Source organism: Choloepus didactylus, chromosome 15 (assembly GCF_015220235.1).
Source record: "Choloepus didactylus isolate mChoDid1 chromosome 15, mChoDid1.pri, whole genome shotgun sequence".
Lineage (NCBI taxonomy): Eukaryota > Metazoa > Chordata > Mammalia > Pilosa > Megalonychidae > Choloepus > Choloepus didactylus.
The window spans coordinates 31,126,653-31,145,919 of NC_051321.1; the positions used below are offsets into that span (position 1 = coordinate 31,126,653).

General features: G+C 44.5%; 1 protein-coding gene across 13 annotated transcripts in view; it reads right to left on the reverse strand.

The window, feature by feature from the left end:
• The window catches only part of GBF1 (golgi brefeldin A resistant guanine nucleotide exchange factor 1), a 149,029-nt gene that overhangs the window by 15,154 nt on the left and 114,608 nt on the right, over positions 1-19,267 (reverse strand). For 4 of the 13 annotated variants that reach the window (XM_037804035.1, XM_037804033.1, XM_037804038.1 and 1 more), the window contains exons 5-20: positions 12,785-12,903; positions 12,143-12,251; positions 11,585-11,645; positions 10,423-10,477; positions 9,594-9,692; positions 6,462-6,609; positions 5,901-6,124; positions 5,211-5,379; positions 4,583-4,794; positions 4,164-4,262; positions 3,361-3,555; positions 2,921-3,110; positions 2,193-2,333; positions 1,781-1,869; positions 659-861; positions 63-186 (exon numbers count right to left, since the gene is read on the reverse strand). In XM_037804035.1, the coding sequence (XP_037659963.1) occupies positions 63-186; positions 659-861; positions 1,781-1,869; positions 2,193-2,333; positions 2,921-3,110; positions 3,361-3,555; positions 4,164-4,262; positions 4,583-4,794; positions 5,211-5,379; positions 5,901-6,124; positions 6,462-6,609; positions 9,594-9,692; positions 10,423-10,477; positions 11,585-11,645; positions 12,143-12,251; positions 12,785-12,903 (2,237 nt within the window). Of the gene's footprint in view, positions 1-62; positions 187-658; positions 862-1,780; positions 1,870-2,192; positions 2,334-2,920; positions 3,111-3,360; positions 3,556-4,163; positions 4,263-4,582; positions 4,795-5,210; positions 5,380-5,900; positions 6,125-6,461; positions 6,610-9,593; positions 9,693-10,422; positions 10,478-11,584; positions 11,646-12,142; positions 12,252-12,784; positions 12,927-19,267 lie in introns of all 13 variants that reach the window. The other 9 variants (XM_037804040.1, XM_037804044.1, XM_037804042.1 and 6 more) reach the window with 5 other exon arrangements.

A 19,267-nucleotide genomic window follows, 5' to 3' on the forward strand; every position in this document is an offset into this window, starting at 1 on the left:
ATACAACCCCTCAGTCAAATTGACCTGAGATCCTGGGCTTAGACCCTGCCTTACAAACTCACCCTCCAATGCTCTGTGAATGCCTCCAGCAGCCTATGGATGACTGGTGCTTCCCCAGGCAAGCGGAAGGCTTCCAGATAGAGACGGAGAGCTTCATCCAGTCGCAGACCCTGAAAGCTGAAGGTGCTATAGGAAAAGGAAGAAGGATGAAGAAGCTGAAGATACATAAGGCTGCAAATGCTGGGCTTTCTTCCTACTAGTCAGATTAGTACTCCTAATAGTGCTCTAACTGGAAAAGAGGAGGCTGAGGACTCTGGCAAAAGGGAGGTATCTCCTGGTCTTCCATAACACAAACCAGAACTTTGACAATATCGAACTTTAGTATACTTTTCACATCAGCAGTCTCTTACCTAGAAACCTCATCCCCTAGAACCCAGCCCCATCCCTTTGCAACACTCTCTATACAACATGGAGTGGTTCCCAAAGCTAGCTCACTGGACCCTCTTTCAGGTGCAACACATATGGATGATGGGAAGAGGAAGAGAATGTGTTCTGGGTCATTAGCAGGAAGTGACTGAGACTGCTTTGAGGGAGGGCTGCAGCCCAGTTCCCCAGACTGATCACTGACTATGTCCCACATTGCTTACAACTTCCTCACCTCACAAAGCTCTCCAACAGGTCAATGTTTTTGCGGTCACTCACAAACTCCCCAATCATTTTCTTGTCCAGCCGAGGGTTCTCTCGGAGCCACTGGGCTACCTCTGTGTTGTCCATTGGGATGACGAGGAGACCCTTCTCCTGCAGAAACTGGATCCCCTTCTTTGGTTTCTGGTTGAACTGCTCTGTGCCAGTGATCAGTAGCTGAAGGAGAGAAACTCTAGGTGTCAGATGCTGCTCTGTTCCTAAATCAGACAAGGCCAGGCCAGGCTGGATTCCATCATAACCCAAAGATGGTCATCTAATGGGCTCCTAAGATGTGATCCTTAGTGACTCCAGAACTTATGTTGGAGCACACTGGCCTTAACTTACCCCCACTTTCATGTCTAATTAGAACTGGATGAAGAACTCCTTTTCACATCTTTTCTGAGTGCTCAAGATACATGGGACAGCCCCTTCTCCTCCAACTTGAGGATCAGGAAAAAAAAGTAGAAGTAAGAGACCAGAGAAAATTTTCTTCTTCTCTTCAATTGTGTATCTATCCCTGGCATTTGTGTACAGCCAGAATTTTGTTTATAGTCTAGCCTAGATTCTCTCCTTTCTTTAGTTGCCTAGCTCTTAAGGCCACAGGATTTGAAGGACAAGGTGAATGTGATGATAATTCACCTCTCTCTGTCCAGTCACAGCCATGCAATCAAGAGCACACAAAAGCCAAAGTCATTCAGGAGCTACACTAGGCTTGCAATAAGAAGGAAAAAGGGTTACATAGAAGGTTTTCTTTGCGCTACGAAAACCAAAAGCACAAACAATTGGAGACGACCAATAATCTTCTGTGACCCACAAGATACCAGCTCCCAGGGCTCCTGTCACCCCCAGTAACACCTGGCTGTCAGCTAGGTTAGTATTTGCCCAGGGTCATACAACAGGGTCTGCCCAACCATAAGACTTAGGAATATGGAAAGGCTTCAAAGGGGCTGTGAAAATCCCAGGAAGTTCACAGACTAGTCTTAGGAAGCTCTACAATGAACTGCTAGATGTTTTCTCATCCTCTGGAATGGAAACACTACTTAGGACACCCAGAGGTGGGTAGAGGCTGAGTTACAGGGACTGTAACTGTATGTACCTTCTTTTTGTTTTTAATTTCAATCAGTTCCCGTGGATCTGGCAGGAGGCAGGAAAATCGAGGTGGTTTCCGGGTAAACTTTTTGTCAGCTAGGAAGGGCAAGAAGAGAGTGAAAAACCCGTTAAGACCTTGCTTATAAGGACAATGACTTTTGAAAGGTCTGATACACTCCCACAGTGAAAAAGAAGAATGGCTCAAACATTTTTTTCTCCTCATCAGTCTTCTACTTCCCTGGAAGCCCTCTCTTTGGGGGCTCCTGATATTTTCTTTCCTCTCTCTGGGTCTAAATAAAGTCATGGTTAACAGCCAAGACTCACTCAACTGCTGCCCTAGGGTATCTCTGCTCCCCTCCCTCCACTTTCCACCAGACCCTCCAGTTGGGGTTACTAAGGATCATGGACCCAGGACCCACCCCCAGAGTCACTGGCTTCCTCCAGATCACTGCATCCTGGCTTCTCATGTTCTGCCGGCAGCCGCCCTCCACTCAGAAAATGCAGGCCTGGGATGTCTGGATCCATGCTCACAGCTTTCCCATCACTGGCTGCTCTCTCAGCTGGTAAGAGAGAACAAATGTGAAGACTTAAGAAGTAGGAAGTCAAGCAGAGCTTCAAGAGAGGTTGAGTCCCAAGCCAAGAAGACCTGCATGTTCCCACACAGGAAGCCAGCTCTGACCAGAACAAACCCAAGCCAAAAGAAGTGGTCACTTCTCAGGTCAGCTAAGCATTAGATTCCATAATTAAATGAAGAGACTACCCAGTCACTTTCCATGATCTTCTGCAGCCTTGCTCTCAAGAGGAAGATAGAAAAGCTTCATTAGAGAGCAGGCAAATACTAGGAAAGAAGGTGAGGTAGGGGAGGGTGGGACCTGGAACTTTACGTTCTAAAAGTTCTACATATCCTTTAATCTCTGTTCTTTTCACCCCTTCTAAAGACATAATAATTTTGTAAAAACCCCAAAGTAGGGAGAGGAGGAAGGGAGAAGTTCATGAGTCCTGCTAACCTGCCTGACCTGTGATTCAAACCACCAAGCCCAGAAACAAAGAATAGAGAGCACTAAAGGGAAATGATATAAGGGCTCAGTATGTAGAGAAAGAGTAAGCATAGAGCCTCGGGATTCTCAAAGAAGGAAATGCTTCTCACTATTGCTGACTTCTTGGGTACCATCCACTGCCTCATAGCTGGGTCTGGCTGCCTCTTTCTTTTCCTGCTGGGTGAGGTTGTTGAGGACTTTGGCCTGGCAGTGGGCCTCAGTGCTGTCAATCACCGTCAACAGGGCATCAAGAGACAGCAGGTGTGTTGTATAGAGCTGACCAGAGACAGGGAAGGCATTCTGGAAAGTAAACAAATCCAATAGACTTGAGGTTAGGAGAATACTTTATACTTTAAATCATCCTTTTTCAAAAATTCTGAAAACTCCTATAACTTCCTAAAACTTCCATATTGCCCTGAGAAAATGCCTTTCTTCTTCCTGTTTTTCAGCTCCCAAGTGTTCTCCTCCCTGTAGGTAGCACCTCCACTACCATGAGGGAGATTTCCTTAATAGAGCCTTCTTTCTAGAGGCCAGTAATAGTTCTCAGCACCTTGGACAGCAGCTTGGTGAGGTCCTCAAAAAGGTTCGAACAGTAGTAATCACAATCGTAGTTGATGTAGAGTTCAGTGACAAAGCTGGGGATGCGCCAGAGCTGCACAATGGCCTCCAGTGCCATCTCCTTCATCTCATAAGGCATCTTGGGGTTCTCCACAGTGATGATCTCCATGAGCTTTTTGATATACATCTGGCAATAACCCAGTAATTGCCATATAGTGGGTAAAAGGATTCAAGATAGGAAGAGACAGATTTAGACAAGAATATTAAACAGAGGAAGCAGATGCCCAGCCAGGAAGCATGCAGTAAGGGACACCTAAAAGTATTTCTTCCCCTAAATACATTCCCCTCTTTGGCCTCCAGGGATACGGTTCAGCTCTCTACCCCATGCCTGATCCAAAACAAGTTGCCTATTGCCCTTTTTGTGCTCTCTATATGAACCTGACTTGGTCCTATTTATGAGTCCTTTTTCTAATCTAATGGTAAAGCCAGCTCAACTTGCCTGCCTGTGTTGCAGAGGAATTGCTAGGCAAAAGACCTGTTCCCATTCATGATGAGACTCCCTGCAGGTCCTCCTATTTGGGTTCTTCCATTTTACAGCCAGCCAGTTTTCTTGGGGTCCCTTTTAACTTCTCCACCAAAGAAGCCAGCCAATGAACCAGACTATAGAGGCTAAAAGCACTCTCCTACAGGAAGCCCCTAGATCTCACTCCTGCAGCATGACAGAGCTGGGCCCAATGATGATGCTATGCATTTGCTTATTTTTATTTCTTTTTCATCCAAGGTCAGGAAACTCACCTCCAACTGGAATTTGAGATGCTCCCGCATGCTCTCAAAGAGTAGGAAGCATACCCGAAGGGAAGCAGCATACAGGTTCAGCCGCTCTACGCTGAGTAGCTGGAGATCAGAGTAGGGTGGGTCATGAGGTAACTGAACCTGACTATGACTCAACCAGGAGAGAGGCAGGAGAAGGTGAAGTTGCTCCAAGGAAACTAGGTAAAGTTGCTCCAAGGAAACGCTATATCTAGCCATTCCTATATTTCCCTCTGGGTGCCAAAGTCCTGGGGAACTACTGGAACTCTCTTACTATGATTACTGGAGAAAGGTGTTATCCTGGGTGCTATACTCTTCTCACAAATCACCCAAACCTCCTTGTGTTCCCCTGGCCCTTGAGAGATCCTGAAAAAATGACCAGGGGTTCTAAGCCCTAGTCTTACCTGGAATAAATGACGGCACATTTCATCCTTGATGAGACCCAAGAGGATCTGGCACTGGGCCACAGGGGCTGACTCAAGAGCCACTGTTAGCAAATGCAGTCCCATGTGGATCATAACCTCTGCGTTATGGCGGTCGTGTGGGTTGGTGAGAGATATGAGGAAGCGGAAGAGCTCGCGGATGCAGGGAAGACCATAGGGGACCAAAGCTGTACCTGGGGAAGGACAGGAGGGAAGTGGGACTGCTAAGAAACAACTGGCTTGATGGCCTGGCCTAGCCTGCTCTGCCTTAAAAGACAATTTCAGGTAAGTGTTTCTCTTCAAGGAAAAAAGAATCTGGTGAGGTGTGGGGACAAATTTCACTTTCTACCTTTCTGTTAGAAGTCCCAAGCTTTCTATTCTTCCCTCTCACTGCCTATTGTCCACCAAACTCCTCTGTATAAGTTAGGGAAGGGCTCCGTCCATGCCAACAGTCTCTGGTTTGATTCTATTTCCTGACTACAAAATGACCTAGAATGTGGACAAGCAGGCAGCTGTCACATTGGGTCCAAGATAGTTTAGGCTCAGGCAGAGTGGGTGGAATGGGGGAGGTGAAGGAGTGAATGGGCAGAGCCTGCCACAGAGTACCCACCTTCTTTCTGGGAGGACTGTGTAAAGCGCACACCTCGGGGATTGACGTAATCCATGTCATGGACAGAGGCAGAGTCTGAATGGTCAGCAGGGAATGTACATTCCTCTAACACTTCAGGGATGGATTCCACAGACGCTGATTGGGCTTTTTCCACCTGGGCCCCCTCCTGCTATGAACAGTATATTAAGAGGGATGAGGCAGGAACAGCTTGGAACTTACTCTTCTGAAGTACCTGCATTCCATGCAGTCTCAATTGAACTGTAGGTGTAGGGTCAGCTCAGTGAACTATGAATTGATGCAAGTTCACTCAGAGCAAAAATATGATAAAGGACTCAAGAGTACGATGAGGCATCAGTGAACTACAATGACTGGAACCTTAGAGTCAGTAGAGGCACTCACAGGCTTGGGATTCAGATCGTTATCTTCCAGAAAAAGCTGTGGCCAGCTGTCTCACCTTTGCCATGTACCACCCATATGGATAACTTGATAAATCTCATCAGCTATCTCTCACAGTGAGTCATGCTGTAGTTTTCCAGGGAGCACAGCTAATTCTAGGAAATGGAGGGGCAGGGGGGAAACCCACCCTACCCCATCCTTCTTTTGAGCCAAGACCTGGATAATGCCCCAAAGAATCAAGTCAATTCCCATAGAGGAAGATTAGAGAGGGACCTTTAGATATCAAAGCCATACCTGGGGGTCAGGCTGCTCAGGAACCCCTAGCTCACTGCTCCCAGGCTCTGGTGCTGTGCTGTACACTGGAGAGGCAGCTTGCTCCAGGTCAGTGAGGTCCTCCTTGGAGGTGGTCTGGGAGGAGAACTCCAGGCCACTATCTGTAGAGGGGCTGACCACTGCTGAGGCAGCTTCTGAACTTGCAGAGGAGATGGGAATGGGCACATCAATGAAGGGCATGCCACCTGCCAAGCAAAGTAAGTGAGGCTTGAATGAGAAGAAAGGGCAGATTTTGGGAAAAAACATACCCTCTGTGGTATCAGCGGCTCTAATTCCAGACTGCACACTATTCAGCATATACTGGTCTCTAAAGTAGTCACAGTCCCTCTGAAAGGAGAATAATCTTAAGTCACTGCAAAATCACTGAACAGTCATAGTCTGATTTGACCTAGAGTTTTTTCTTTTTGCTATCAGCAGAAAGATCAAAGCCCCTTAGTTGAATTTTCTATTCCAAAATCCATAAGAGAGGGAGGAGCTTTTCTTCTATTTGTTTTAATCAGAGGAAACAGCCCAGGCACTCACCAGTGAGGTTAGAGGATAAGGTGGTTCCATTGGGGGTGGGCAGCTCTGAACCTGGTGTGACTTTAGTCATATGGCGTGGGGGCCGGGGAGATCTCTTCTGCTTCTTCCACTTGGATGAATCACTCATGCCTCCTGCTCTCATTTTCAGCTGGAAATATCATACCTCATTAGCACTGGTATCCAAACCAAGGCTCTACCCTAGAAATCTCTTAGTTCTACTGTTTCTTAGAAAGCTGCCTATATCTCACATCTGTGCCCAACTAAGAATCTAGATCATCAGATCACATTCCTATTCTTCTAACCTGGCTTCTACTTTTGGCACTTTACAGGTTGGCTTGGCAGCCTCCATGTGGAAGGCAACATTCTGCTTCTAAGCTGGTCACTGACAGGGCCAGGCTTCATACTTATCACTTTGCTTCCCTGGATCCTGGGTGTTGCATTAAGCAGATAATCCTAAATCCTGTAGATGGTACATGACCTTCTTGCAGAAAGAGTAAGGGCAGGGGCTCTTTTGCCCAAAGCCTCAGGTCTATCCCTTCAGAGAAGCTTCCTATTCCTGCTAGTTCTTATCCAATTATAAGAGCCTACTCTTTCCCATCAAGGCTTTTAGCTTTCCTATTGCCTTGAGAACTGGGCCTAGACCACAAACACATCCCTTACTCTCTGGAGTTTCTGCATCATATTGGTCAAAGTCTCATTCCTTGAAGTTAAGGAAGGAATGGCATCGCATCCCAGTTTATTTGTAGAGTAAAGGATGCAGGGTCACGTCATGCTGCTGCTCTGTTCTCTGCCCCTCCCAATTTGGACCTCCTTTTGATGCAACTTTATATTTTCAGATAGTAAGGCCACTGATTCCTTGGATCCTCACTCTATTCTATTCCACTCTCTCTTGTGGTAGTTCTGTTCTTTCTATAGCTTCCGTTTAGTCACTAAGGACAATCTCTATCATTTGCTGAATACTGCAAATACAAGTTTTTTATGCATTTCCTCCACCTTATGTTCACAGCTTCTTTGTTTAAGCCCATTTCATTTCCCTAGCTCTGTTGCTTTCTCATTTGGGGGTTTGAGCTCAGTCTCTCTACAGAATTATACTATTCCTAGACCATTCCTGGTCTGGACAATAGCAACTCTTCCAGCACCATTACAAAGATTCCAAAGAAGCACCTTTCCTCCCTGCCTCTTTCTAAAGGTTGAATATACCCATATTATCCTTGGCCTGTTAATATCCTTCTGATATCTGGAGATAGGCCCCCTTCCTTAGGCTCCCCCAAGTCATCCAGAACCTGGTAATCTTTGATCTCTTCCTTAGAAACCACATTACTCTTCCTTCCCCACCAATAGCTCCTTCCATAAAGGAAAGAGGTCCAAGAGCTAAGTCTTTTCTTAGTAACATAGCAACAGCCTTGTATAAGATTTACACTTCTCATCCTTCTATCTTCAAAATACCTGCAATCATATACCTAGGTTGGAGCTTCAAGTGCTCTGAGCATGGTGGCTAAGCAGTAACCAGAAGAATGTTCTCCTAGGGCTAAGGTTCCCTAGAAATTTGTTGTAGTTTCAGCATAACTAAGGCCTGTGAAGGCTAGGAGAGTTCCCCACAGGAGCTCAGCTAAGTCAAGTTCATGGTAAAAGAAAAAAAAAAAAGTTCTTGGGAGAAGACAGCTAAACATGCAGAAGAGCAAAAAGCCTTAGATCAATGAAGAAAAACAAAAACCTGGCTTTATTGGCAGTTGCCACCGAGCTCCAAAAAGTACTAATGTCTGCATCCACTGTAATGAGATATCCCTTCTCTGTAGGAGACTCCCTCATTTCAGGGACTCAAAGCAGTCCTACTTTACTGAGAAGCTGGTAACTCACTGAGATTCCTTCCCACACTAGGATCAATCTTTCCTTACCGTTTCCTTCTCTGTCCTCTGCAAAGTTAGCTCTAACCTGGTAATTTCAATGAACTTTTTCTGTCTCCTGGCTGGGGTAGGGTAGAGTGGCTACCAGTTTTTACAAACGCCTCAGTTCTTAAAAAGTACAGTTGTGCTCTCTATCCTATGGTCCTAAGGTGGGGGGTAGGCAGTAGGTGTTCATGGAGCCCTACACCACTTTATCTGTACAACTCTGTGTTCCCAAAGGACAGAATAAGCTTTACCAAAAAAGGGCAGGTCCTAGGTTAGTAATCACGGCAACATGCCAGGTAGCCACTAAAGAGAGCTGCAACTTGAGACTAGGCAAGCACACAAATCAAACTTGAGACAATGCATGCAAAGAAAACAGGTCTATGGACTGTCTAGCTGGGAGTGTGCACACACACACATATGTGCACACACACACATGTGCATACACACACACAGTTCTTTTTATCTTCAATGACCTGGATGTCCACAACTCCATATCTAGCATGCACGCTCTTGTGACAGATGGCTTAGATAGCCCATAATTCCTTCTCTTCCTCCTCTTCCTTAAGGCAGGGATATGGGGATTAGGGTAATCTTTAGCTTAAACCCCTCCTCTAAACTCCCCTACATCTCAATTTTTAAAGGAGAGAATCTGCAAAGATGCTAAGTATTACCAGTGTTCTGGGTTCCCCCGGCACCTGGCTTCTCTCCATCAATCTAGAATTCTAAACCTTGGAATGGTCCCTTCATAGTAACCAATAAAAAACAAAAACAAAAACAAAAACAAAAACACCAGCTAGATGGACTACCCTTTCCCTCCAAACCCAGTCCAGGTATCCAGGTAGAGTCAAGGACTGTGCTTAAGCTCTCTATGCCAGCTTGGAGAAAGGGAGAAGGTAGAATAGACAAAGGAAGGGCCTTGCTAGAAGGTCCCTCATACTTTTCTAGGAATGATAGATCTTAACCCTCCCTACACAGTGATGGCAGGACCCAGGCTCACTATCTAGACTTACTAGATGATCTGTCACCAGTTTAAACCTTCCTTCTCTTGCCTCCAGGAAACCAAATGCCCAGGGAGAATTCTCAACACTGTAAAGCTACAAATACATGCAACTCTTCCAAAGCCGTGCTGTGTTACAAAGGAGGGATAAATTGTGCTCTACACAATGGACATGGGATCCAGGTTTTACATATGAAAAATAAACATTTAAAGAAATGGGGAAAGAAGAGGGAGAGGGAGAGAGACCTTGAGGTTCTTAAAGAGTAGTACCCTCTCTAACTGGTTCAGGGCTTTGGGCTGCTCCTCACTACTTAGTTCCAGTTTGTTGAGGAGACATGGAGAAATCTGTGAAAGACAGGCAAACGCACGATTTAAACAGAGTGAAATAAACACAGACACACACCAACAGGGCACAGGGCAGGAATGGGGATGGATGGCAGGGGAAAGTCAGGTGCATGCATCAAACAGCCAAGGGCCATCTCCATGGGCAGAACCTCTTATGGCTGCAAGCAGAATCCTCATCAGAGGCCTGTGAAGTCCCGGGCTTCAGTTCAAGATAGAAAGAGGCCATTCTTCTGACCACCAGTCTTCTCCTAGCTGTTTGAGAACCTTCTGACCTGGAGTCAGGCTTGATTTATCTCTTCAACAGAGTTAGCACAAGCGTGAGCCCAGTCTAATCCAGTATTAGGGTGGACTTGGGGGCATAGCCTTTATAGGCCTCCTACCTGCTGATAAGACCAGGTCCTGAGTGGATGGCAGGACATTCATCTTTGTCAACTTAAATTTTCAGCCCAGCCTGGTGGGCTTCACACAGTTTCCAAGAAGGACTGGCTCACCAGCTTATGTGGTGGGACAACAAAGATGGGCCAAAAAAGGAAAAGTTGGGGAAGGAAAGGCATCTGGGAGAGAATACATTTCTCATTGAAGGAATGTAGCTATTTCTAGATTCCAAGCAGAACTGTCTAGACAACAGCATGTTTTTGCTAAGCAAGGCTATCCAGGAATATCCCCACAACATTGAAGTTGGGACATCAAATCTTGGATAATGCATAGCAGATCAGTTCCCAGATTATACCTTCTTCATGTTGGTTCCCACATAGTTCTTGGGTTCTTCTTTAAATTGAGGTAACCTACAAGATAGAGAATCCCAGGGAACATCATTAGGGACAATGAAAAATTCTCCCTTCTATGCCAGCCACAGCCCGGAGTTGCTCTGGGTCAGAGTGTGCCATCTCTCAGGAAAAGCTAGGAAGAGAAGCGAGACAATTTCATCCCTTTCAGGGCTTCATCAAAGACCACAGGAATTGAGGGATGAAAGACATGAACACTTTCTGAAACAGAAGGTAAAATCGTCAGGGCAAGAAAACTAGGTGCTTTTGGAATGTGGATGCTCTTTCTTCCTTTAACTCTTTCCTACTTCTGTTTACTTGGAAAGTGTTTGCTGAAAGCCAAGAGACAGGGAGAAGACAGTCTATCAAAACCCCAAGAGACTGGGCCTAGCTAGGGTGAGAAGTAAAAGGCAGGGTGAAGTTTTGAAACCAGCATTTGAGCCTGAGGAGTAAGAAACTCTCTGCAGCAGGATCTGAATTATATACAGATCTGGAGAACAAAAAGAAATCCTGGGGGGTGGGGTGGGGTGGGGGTGTTATAAAGCCATCTCCTCAGCTCTTCTCAAAGCTAGTCTATTGAAAGGAGGTATAGGAAACAGGCAGTTAGGCACAGTATGAAAAGGCCTCCTAGACCGTAGGCTGAGGGTCTAGGGTAACTGACTATTCTGATTTGCCTGGGACTGAGAGGTTTCCTGGGATGTATGACTTTCAGTGCTAAAAGCACAGTCCCAGGCAAACCAGGATTTTGGTTACCCTAACTTTAACCCTCTACCATAGAAATCAGGCTAAGCTCCAGAAGCAACCTGTTCCAGGTTCCCTTGAGCCTGGCTTCTCTGGGTTCCCTTTCCCAGCTGCTACCTGTGCAAAAACAGGCACTAGTTTTTGGGAAACAGAATGAGGTCTGTCAGCCTAGATCAAATAACCCTCTGCCTCCCACTGAGGCCCAGCCACCTCCCTCCTCCTTCTCCCTTGCCTGGTAACCCTAGGCCCAGAGAACTACCCCAATCTGTAATCCCAGTGGCCTCTAATGTGGCTGTGAGGTTGGTGAGGTCCCTGAAGTGGCTATGTGGAAGCAGGCAGGCTCAAGAGGCCTGGCAGCCAGGCTGAAGCAAACAGCAGCAGGTTTACCTTGTGAAGAGCAGCTGCACCATGTCTACGAGAGTGTGCTCTGCGGATTTTCTCAATAACTCTGCACAGGCAAAAACAAATAACACAGGTGTCATTACTTGCAGTGCTATTATCAGGAGGCTTCTCAGAACAGACTCCCCTCCAAACCTTGTTTACCAAGGATTATGCCAAACTTATTAAAACCAGCTCCAGTTCAGCCTGGCAGACATAACTTCAGTGGCCCACTAGGTGGCAATACTGAGTCAGAAAAAAAAGGGGAGGGATGTATGTGTTCTCTGGAGTTGCAGGCTGGTGTCAATCCCAGAAACCCTAAGGGAGGGAGAGTCGGTGCCTGGGTTGAGCTGGTCTAGGATCCCTCCAACTCCTGCCCTGGCACAATGAGCTGAGGTCTCTATTCTAGTGTCACAACAAAGAGTCAAGGATAGAGATTTCTAGACCCCTACGGCTTCACAAGATAGGAGAAGAAGTCCATTTCTCTGGGGTTCAGAGATAGCATCATGCGTTCACACTCACAAACACTGGCCCCCAGAAAGGTGGAGAAAAGATTCAAGCACATACCACTGAGCCTCATTTCAAAGCAGATCCGGAAGCAAGACTGCATAATCTCACACACAGATTCATTGGTCAGGTGGGCACCCACCGGTGTTAGCAACAAAGTTCGCAGAACCTAACAGAAAGAAGGGGGAGATATAATGTGATAAACAAGGCAGGCTGGGTGAAGAGGAGTATACCTGAGGGGAGAAAGCTGCTTCATGTTCCTTCAGTCTCCTGGGGAAACACTTAGGGGTGAGAAAGAGGTTAGCAAGAATGCTGACCTTGCTTCAGTTTGAGAGGAGGCTCTCTCAGGAGCCTGTCTTGGGAACTATTTCTTTATTTTGCATGTCCTTGTCATGGCTCAGAATTCATTCCAGCCCTAGCCCACGAGTCCAACAGATGGACGGCACAGATACAGTCTGTCAGAGGTACAAGTGTATTGAGGGCTTCTGGTATTTGATATCAGTTCATTTAAAGCTTTTAATTATTTTCCTTAGAAACAGCTTTTACTTTGGGTACCTGAGCTGCTTGTTTGGAAACAGAGTAGCTCCCTAAGCCTCAGTGGAGTCAAAACACAGCTTCTTGTTCCAGGCAGACTCCCAGTAAGTAGAGCTGGTGGTCACCAGCTCCTGGCCATTAGCCTAATTGCTCTTCCTCTCCGCTTACCTGAAGGATTTTCATCAGGACAACCTCATCGCTGGCAGGATCCGTGCCCACAAAACGGGCGTGGGTGACAGCATCTGCCATATTCTCCATGCCCTCCGCTGTGCCCTCATGAGTGGGATCTGCTCCAGCGAAAAAGGAAAGACTAAATAATGTGGAAAGGAGAGAGAAAAAAGTCAAGGCATCCTGTCTAGGGACTGCTTTAAGAGACTTTGATTTTCTCCTCTCCAATTCTCTAACTTGTGGCTCTTTATGTTACCTGAGAATTTTTGTCTATAGCTTTAATGAGCTCCTCAGCACAAACTCAACTATAAAACAGGGGTTCTTAGACATAAGCATGTATCAGAATCACCCGGAGGGCTTGCTAAAATATAAATTGTTGGGTCCCACTCCCAGAGTTTTTGGTTTAGTAGCTTTGGAATAGAGCCTGAGAATTTGCATTTCCAACAAGATTCCAGGTGAAGCTAACACTGCTGGCCAGGAGACCACACTCTGGATATCACTGGGGTAAAGCTACTCATTTCATGAAGGAAAGGCCTGGAAATATGACTTTTTAGCCTAGAGCAAAAACTGAGAAGGGCCAGAACTTGGGATGCCAAGGTTGCATTCCCTCTCTTTTCATCTTTGAACACAGCCTTTCTCTGGTTGCTTTTAGAGATTTGTGTTCAGGAGCAACTGAGGTAGAGGAGAGCAGGGGGAGGAAACAATATGCTGCCAAAACTCACATCTGTTATCATATTACAGCAGTTCAGAAACCACTCTTCTTGCTTTGGTTTCATTCTTATTTAAAATAGTATGGTATGTTTGGTGGATAGGAGTGTTTGTAAAAAAAATTAAAAATCAATAAATACACAATTGCATATAGAGTTAGAAGGCTTATGAGCCTATGATCCTGGACTGCATAGATGATGGTAATAATACTAACACAATTAACATAATGAAATATTTTTGCCTATGTGATAGGTATGATGTTAAGCCCTTTCCACAGACATCAAACATTTTTTTATTTTAAAATACTTTCAAATTTACAGGACAATTACAAAAATAATACAAGCCCTATACAGAAAACTCCAACATACCCCTACCCACTCAGATACCCAGATCTACCAATTTTAATATTTTGCCACATTGCTCTATTTAATTTATATCTCTCTCCATTTATCCATTTACTGAATACTTGAGTGTAGGCTGTATATATCAAGCTCCTTAAACACTTAATACTGCCATGTACATTTCCTAAGAACAAGACTCTTCACTTATGTAACCACCTTAAGTGCAGTTATCAAGTTTAAGAAATTTAACATTGGTATAAAGCTTACACTCTATATTCCAATTTTTCATATTTCCCCAAATGTCCCTTTGAGCCTTTTTTTCCTTGCTAGATCCCATCCAGGATCATTTATTGCCTTTAATTGTCATCGTTTCTTTAGTTGCTCTTTTTTTTTTTTTTTTTTAATTGTGGGAACATGTATACAACATAAACCCTCCTATCTCAACCACTCCCAAGTACACCACTCAGTGTGACCAGTTACATTCCCAATATTAGGGTACCTCACCACTATCCATTACTAAAACTTTCCTATCTCCCCAAACAGAAAGCCTACACCCATTATGCATTAATTCCCTATTCCCCTGCTTCCCCCACTCCCTCTGCAACCTATGGTCTAATTTCTATGAGCTTGTACAATATATTCTCCAAAATTTTCTTTGTAGTTACCATGGGGTTTAAATTTAACATTCTAAATCTATAACAATCTTGTTTGCTTTGATACCAACTTAATTTCAATAGTATACCAAAACTATGTTCCTATACCTCTCTGTCCCCCTCCTCTTATGTAGTTTACAAATTGTTTCATGCCTTTTAGATTCTGTAGGAAATAAAAAGTGGAGTTACAAACCAAGAACGCAATAGGACTGGTGTTTATATTTACCTACTGTCATTACCCTCACCAGAGATCTTTATTTCTTCATGTTACTTCAATATATTGTCTATTGTCCTTTTCTTTCAACCTGCAAAACTCTCTTTAGCATCCCTCATAGGGCTGGTCTAGTGGGGATGAAGTCCCTCAGCTTTTGTTTGTCTGAGTATGTCTTCATCTCTCCCTCATTTTTGAAAGATAGCTTTGCTAGATATAGTATTCTTGGTTGGCAGTTTTTTCTTTTGGCTCTTTAAATATGTCATCCTATTGCATTCTTGCCTCCATGCTTTCTGATGAGAAATTGGCACTTAATCTTATTGAGCCTCCCTTATATGTGACATGTTGCTTCCCTCTTTTGGCTTTCAGAATTCTCTATCTGGCATTCCACAGTCTGATTATAATAAGCCATGGTCTTGATCTATTTGGGCTTATCCTGTTTGGCGTTAGTTGAGCATCTTGAATGTGTGTATTCATGTCTTTCATTAAATTTGGGAAGTTTCCAGCCATTATTTCTTTGAATATTTTCTTTGCCCTCTTCTCTCTTTCTTCTCCTTCTGGGACTCCCACAATGTGTATACTGGTACTCTTGACAGTATCCTACAGGTTCCTCAGACTGTTTCTTTTTCTTCATTCTTTCCTCTTTTCTGCTCCCCAGACTGGATGATTTCAATTGTCTTATCTTTTAAGTTCACTGATTTCTTCTGCCAGCTCTGATCTGCTGTTGAACCCACATAGGGAATTTCTGGTTTCTGTTTCTGTGGTCTTCAGCTCTGCTTGGTTCCTTTTCAAAATTTCCATCTTTCTACTGATATTCTCTTTGTGCTCATCTTTTGTTTTCTGGATTTCTTTTAGTTCTTTGCCCATGTTTTCCTTTAGTTCTTTGAGAATATTTAGGATCATTGTTTTAAACAGCTTTTTTCTGTTATGTCCCAGGTCTGGTCCTCTTCATTGATGGTCTAATGCTTTAATCTTCTTTGCCTGGCCCATTGCTTCCTGTTTCTTTTTATGTTTTGTAACCTTTTGTTGAAATGTGGATATTTTGATATTTTAATGTGTTACCAATGCAATTTAGACTCTGAGGTGTATGTTCCTTACACTTGTATCCAGGTAGTGTTATGACCGAGTTTTCCTTGACCTCCAGGAGCTAACAAACAAGAAGAAAGAGGAAAGAAAGAAGAAAGAAGAAGGAAAAAAGGAAAACACCTTTCCCATCTTTGCAGATTGACCTGTGCAAGCGCTCTCCTTCAGAGCTTATCCATACAATGAGTTTGGAGAATAACTCCAGGCCAGAGCATAGGGCCTTTCCTGATCCTTTCTGAGCATGTGTCTTGTCTTGGGCATGCACAAAGCCTCAGGAATTCCCTTAGGAATGTCTCCTTTTCCTTGGGAAACAGTTTCCTCAAGGTCCTGGGAATTGCTCTGCACGTCCTACAGCCAGCAATTCCTTGCCTCAGGCAGCAGGAGTTGACTATTCTGGTCCAGTGTTCTATAAGAGAGCTTGGTGAACCACTTTTACACACAGAGCAAGTTCTGGGTCATTCAGTCCCTCAAGCCACCACCAGAGAGATTGAGACAAACATACATGCTCCTCGTATGTGCATGTGGGCTATCCTGCTCCCTCTGGAACCAGGATCAGGGACTCACACTGGGGACACAGGCTGGCTCTGCTCTGAGCTGGTAAGGGGTGGTGGAGGGGCCAGCCAGGGCACAAGAGAATCTACCACGTTTAGGTAGGCTTTTTCTTGATTCAGCCCTCACCCTATTATTGCAGTCCTTTAACTGTTTCTGGAGCTTTGAAAAAGATGCTATTGCTTGTTGCTCAAAGCTTCGGTAGGAGGACGGAGTCCTGAAGAGTCTCACTCTGCCATCTTGATGGGTGCACTCTCCTCACCCCATTTTAATATAGTCCTCCCAAATAAATCATCTACCCTTATCATCCACATTTTACAGATGTGAACTGGAAGGCATAAGCAGATTAAATAACTCACCAAAAGTTACACATCCAGCCAGTGGCAGGGAATAGCAGCAGCAAATACAACAAAACAAACCAAAACCAATACGGCATTGAGCAACACTCCTGTTACTAAGCTTAACTAAACAGGCATTAGGAGGTAAAAGAGACGAACTAAACAGGGCTGGAGGCTAGCTAATTGGAGAGTGGGAGTAGGGAGGATTTCAGCCGTGAATAAGGAAAGGGGACAAGCTAGAGATCAGACAGCTAGCACAATACTGGAAGTTAACACACATGCTGCCAAGCCGGGGTGGAGGGTGGGGGTGGGGGTGGGTGGGTGAGGGGGTGGGGACTCTGCTTCCATTCCAGTGTTAAACAGCCACAGGAGTAGCCAAAGTTTCCTCCATCAATGTTTGTAGAACTGCCTGGGTTGTTGGGCTTCTACCCCCTGCTTTGCTCTGAAAGACCCTTTCCACTACTGTTCAGTCCTGAAAGTGGAGGAGAAGTAGTAAAAAAGGCAGGGACACAATAGAGTTTTGTGAGAGACAGAGAAAGTTGCTCTAGAGGTGGCATGGTGTAATGCAGGGTCACCTTCTAAGCTCCACCTGATAGAAGTCAGAAGGAGAAAATTCTTCAAATTTTCTCTTTTCTCACATCTGAAATTAATGGAGTTCCTGAGCTTAAACCTCAGGGAATGGTTGAGAAACCTGTACATTTCTCTCATAATAATGAACCAGAAGAGTTTCATTGGTTTCGAGTGATTTTCACTTGTTTTATTCTGTCTTTGGCAAAGACTTTCTTTTTCCTACTTAAAACAACCTTTTACCCAGCACAGGAGTGGCTACTCTAGAGGTCATGCGGGAGGAAGCCAATTTCATGATGACATATAGTGTAATGGAGTGACCCAGATCCTTTTATCATTCCAACTCTCTGCATTTCTCTTAATCAGCACAAAAAAAAAAAATCCCATACTCTTAAGGTCCTTGCCTGAGTCCTCTTTCACAGCCCTTCTTGACAATCCTTATTAGACCTCCAGGGCCCACAGTGGGCCCCTTCCTTCCACAGGAAATCCAGGTCCTTCTCAGTATTGTGTGGTGTTTCAGAGCTCAATGTATGGTGGTCTTGCTCCCAACTCACAATGTTCCTGGGGGTGCATTTCTTTCCCTCTTGAAGTAATCTCCCTTGGTAAGGTGGTTTAGGCTCTACTGATCAATTTCTTTGCAGCTCTTATCCCCTGAGCTTGAATGATGTAGCAAAGTTAATTTTGTTAAAAGGTAGGTAAGAGTGACAGGTCTTTAGAAGCACAGGCAGGGCCCACCAGCAAACCAGGCAATCAGAAGCACAAATCCTGGTCTGGCAGCTGTATCAGGGCCAAACAAAAGGCTGATCCTTAGAGTAGGACCTAAAATAATCCCAGATGTCTTGAGTTACAGGCTTCTGGAAAGGTAGGCTAAACAAAGGATTGTTTGGTTTGGACCCACGCAGCAGGACTTGTCTTCCCCAATATCTTTCCTCATAATGTCCTTCTCTGCTGGCCACTCTGGAGCAGACTGCAGGGATATTTGCCAATTTCATCGACTTTGTCTTCTAGCTTTTCTTATACTCCTTCCTGCCTCTTTTCTTGTGCCTACTGTAATCACCACCTCCAGCATTCTCATTTCCCACTATAGGAAGCTCCGATGACCAGCTAGCCTGAGGTCTTCAATGACTAGCCTGTCTGCCAAGTCCAGCAAGGGGAGAAAGTACATGGACAAGAGAGTAAGGAGAAAAGGCACAAAAGGGCAGCTGCTGGAGGCTGTAAAGAGAGATGACCTGCAGGTGGTGCTCAGGGCAAGGCTGGAACTGGCTGGGTTTGATTTTGCTTAGGAAAAGTATGAAGACAGGACTAGAGTGCCTGAGAGGTTGATGCATCTATTTAGAACTAGCTGCCCCTCAGCATTCCTGCTCAGGATCCTGAATGCTTTAGCTATGTAAATCCAACTTTCTAGAAAAGATAAAGGATTTTCTTGCCCTGAACTTAAGGCCAAGTTTCTTTCCGGCTAGCTTCAGACTGAGCCTCATCTTTCCTTGTCCCTCTGCTTAAAAACATAGACTGCTGCCTGTTTTCTATGTTCTTCACCTTTGCACATGGGCTGGCAATAGAAGAAAACGAATTCAGAATCCTGAGTGACAAGACCAACTAAAAAGGAATCCATAAACAAATTGAGAGATAAACAATAGACTAGATGAAAATATTTGGACTAGATTAGGAAACAATATTTGTAATACTACAACAGATAAAGGGTTAGTATCGCTAATATACAAAAAGCTCCTACAAATTTGTAAGAAAAAAACAACTCAATATAAAATGGCAAAGGAGAGGAAATTCAAATGGCAAATGTCCAACTTCAGGAAAATAAAAACAACAGAATACCAAAATGCCACCAAATTGGCACAAATAAAGAATAGTGATAATTTCAGTACTGATGACAGAGTACGGACATGGAAACCCTCATACATTGCTAGTAGAACTTTAAAATGCTGTAATATTTTTCGATTGCAACCTGGCAGTATCTATGAAAATGTAACATGCACATGTCCTTTAATCTAGAAATCCTTAGTACAAGAATCTGTCTT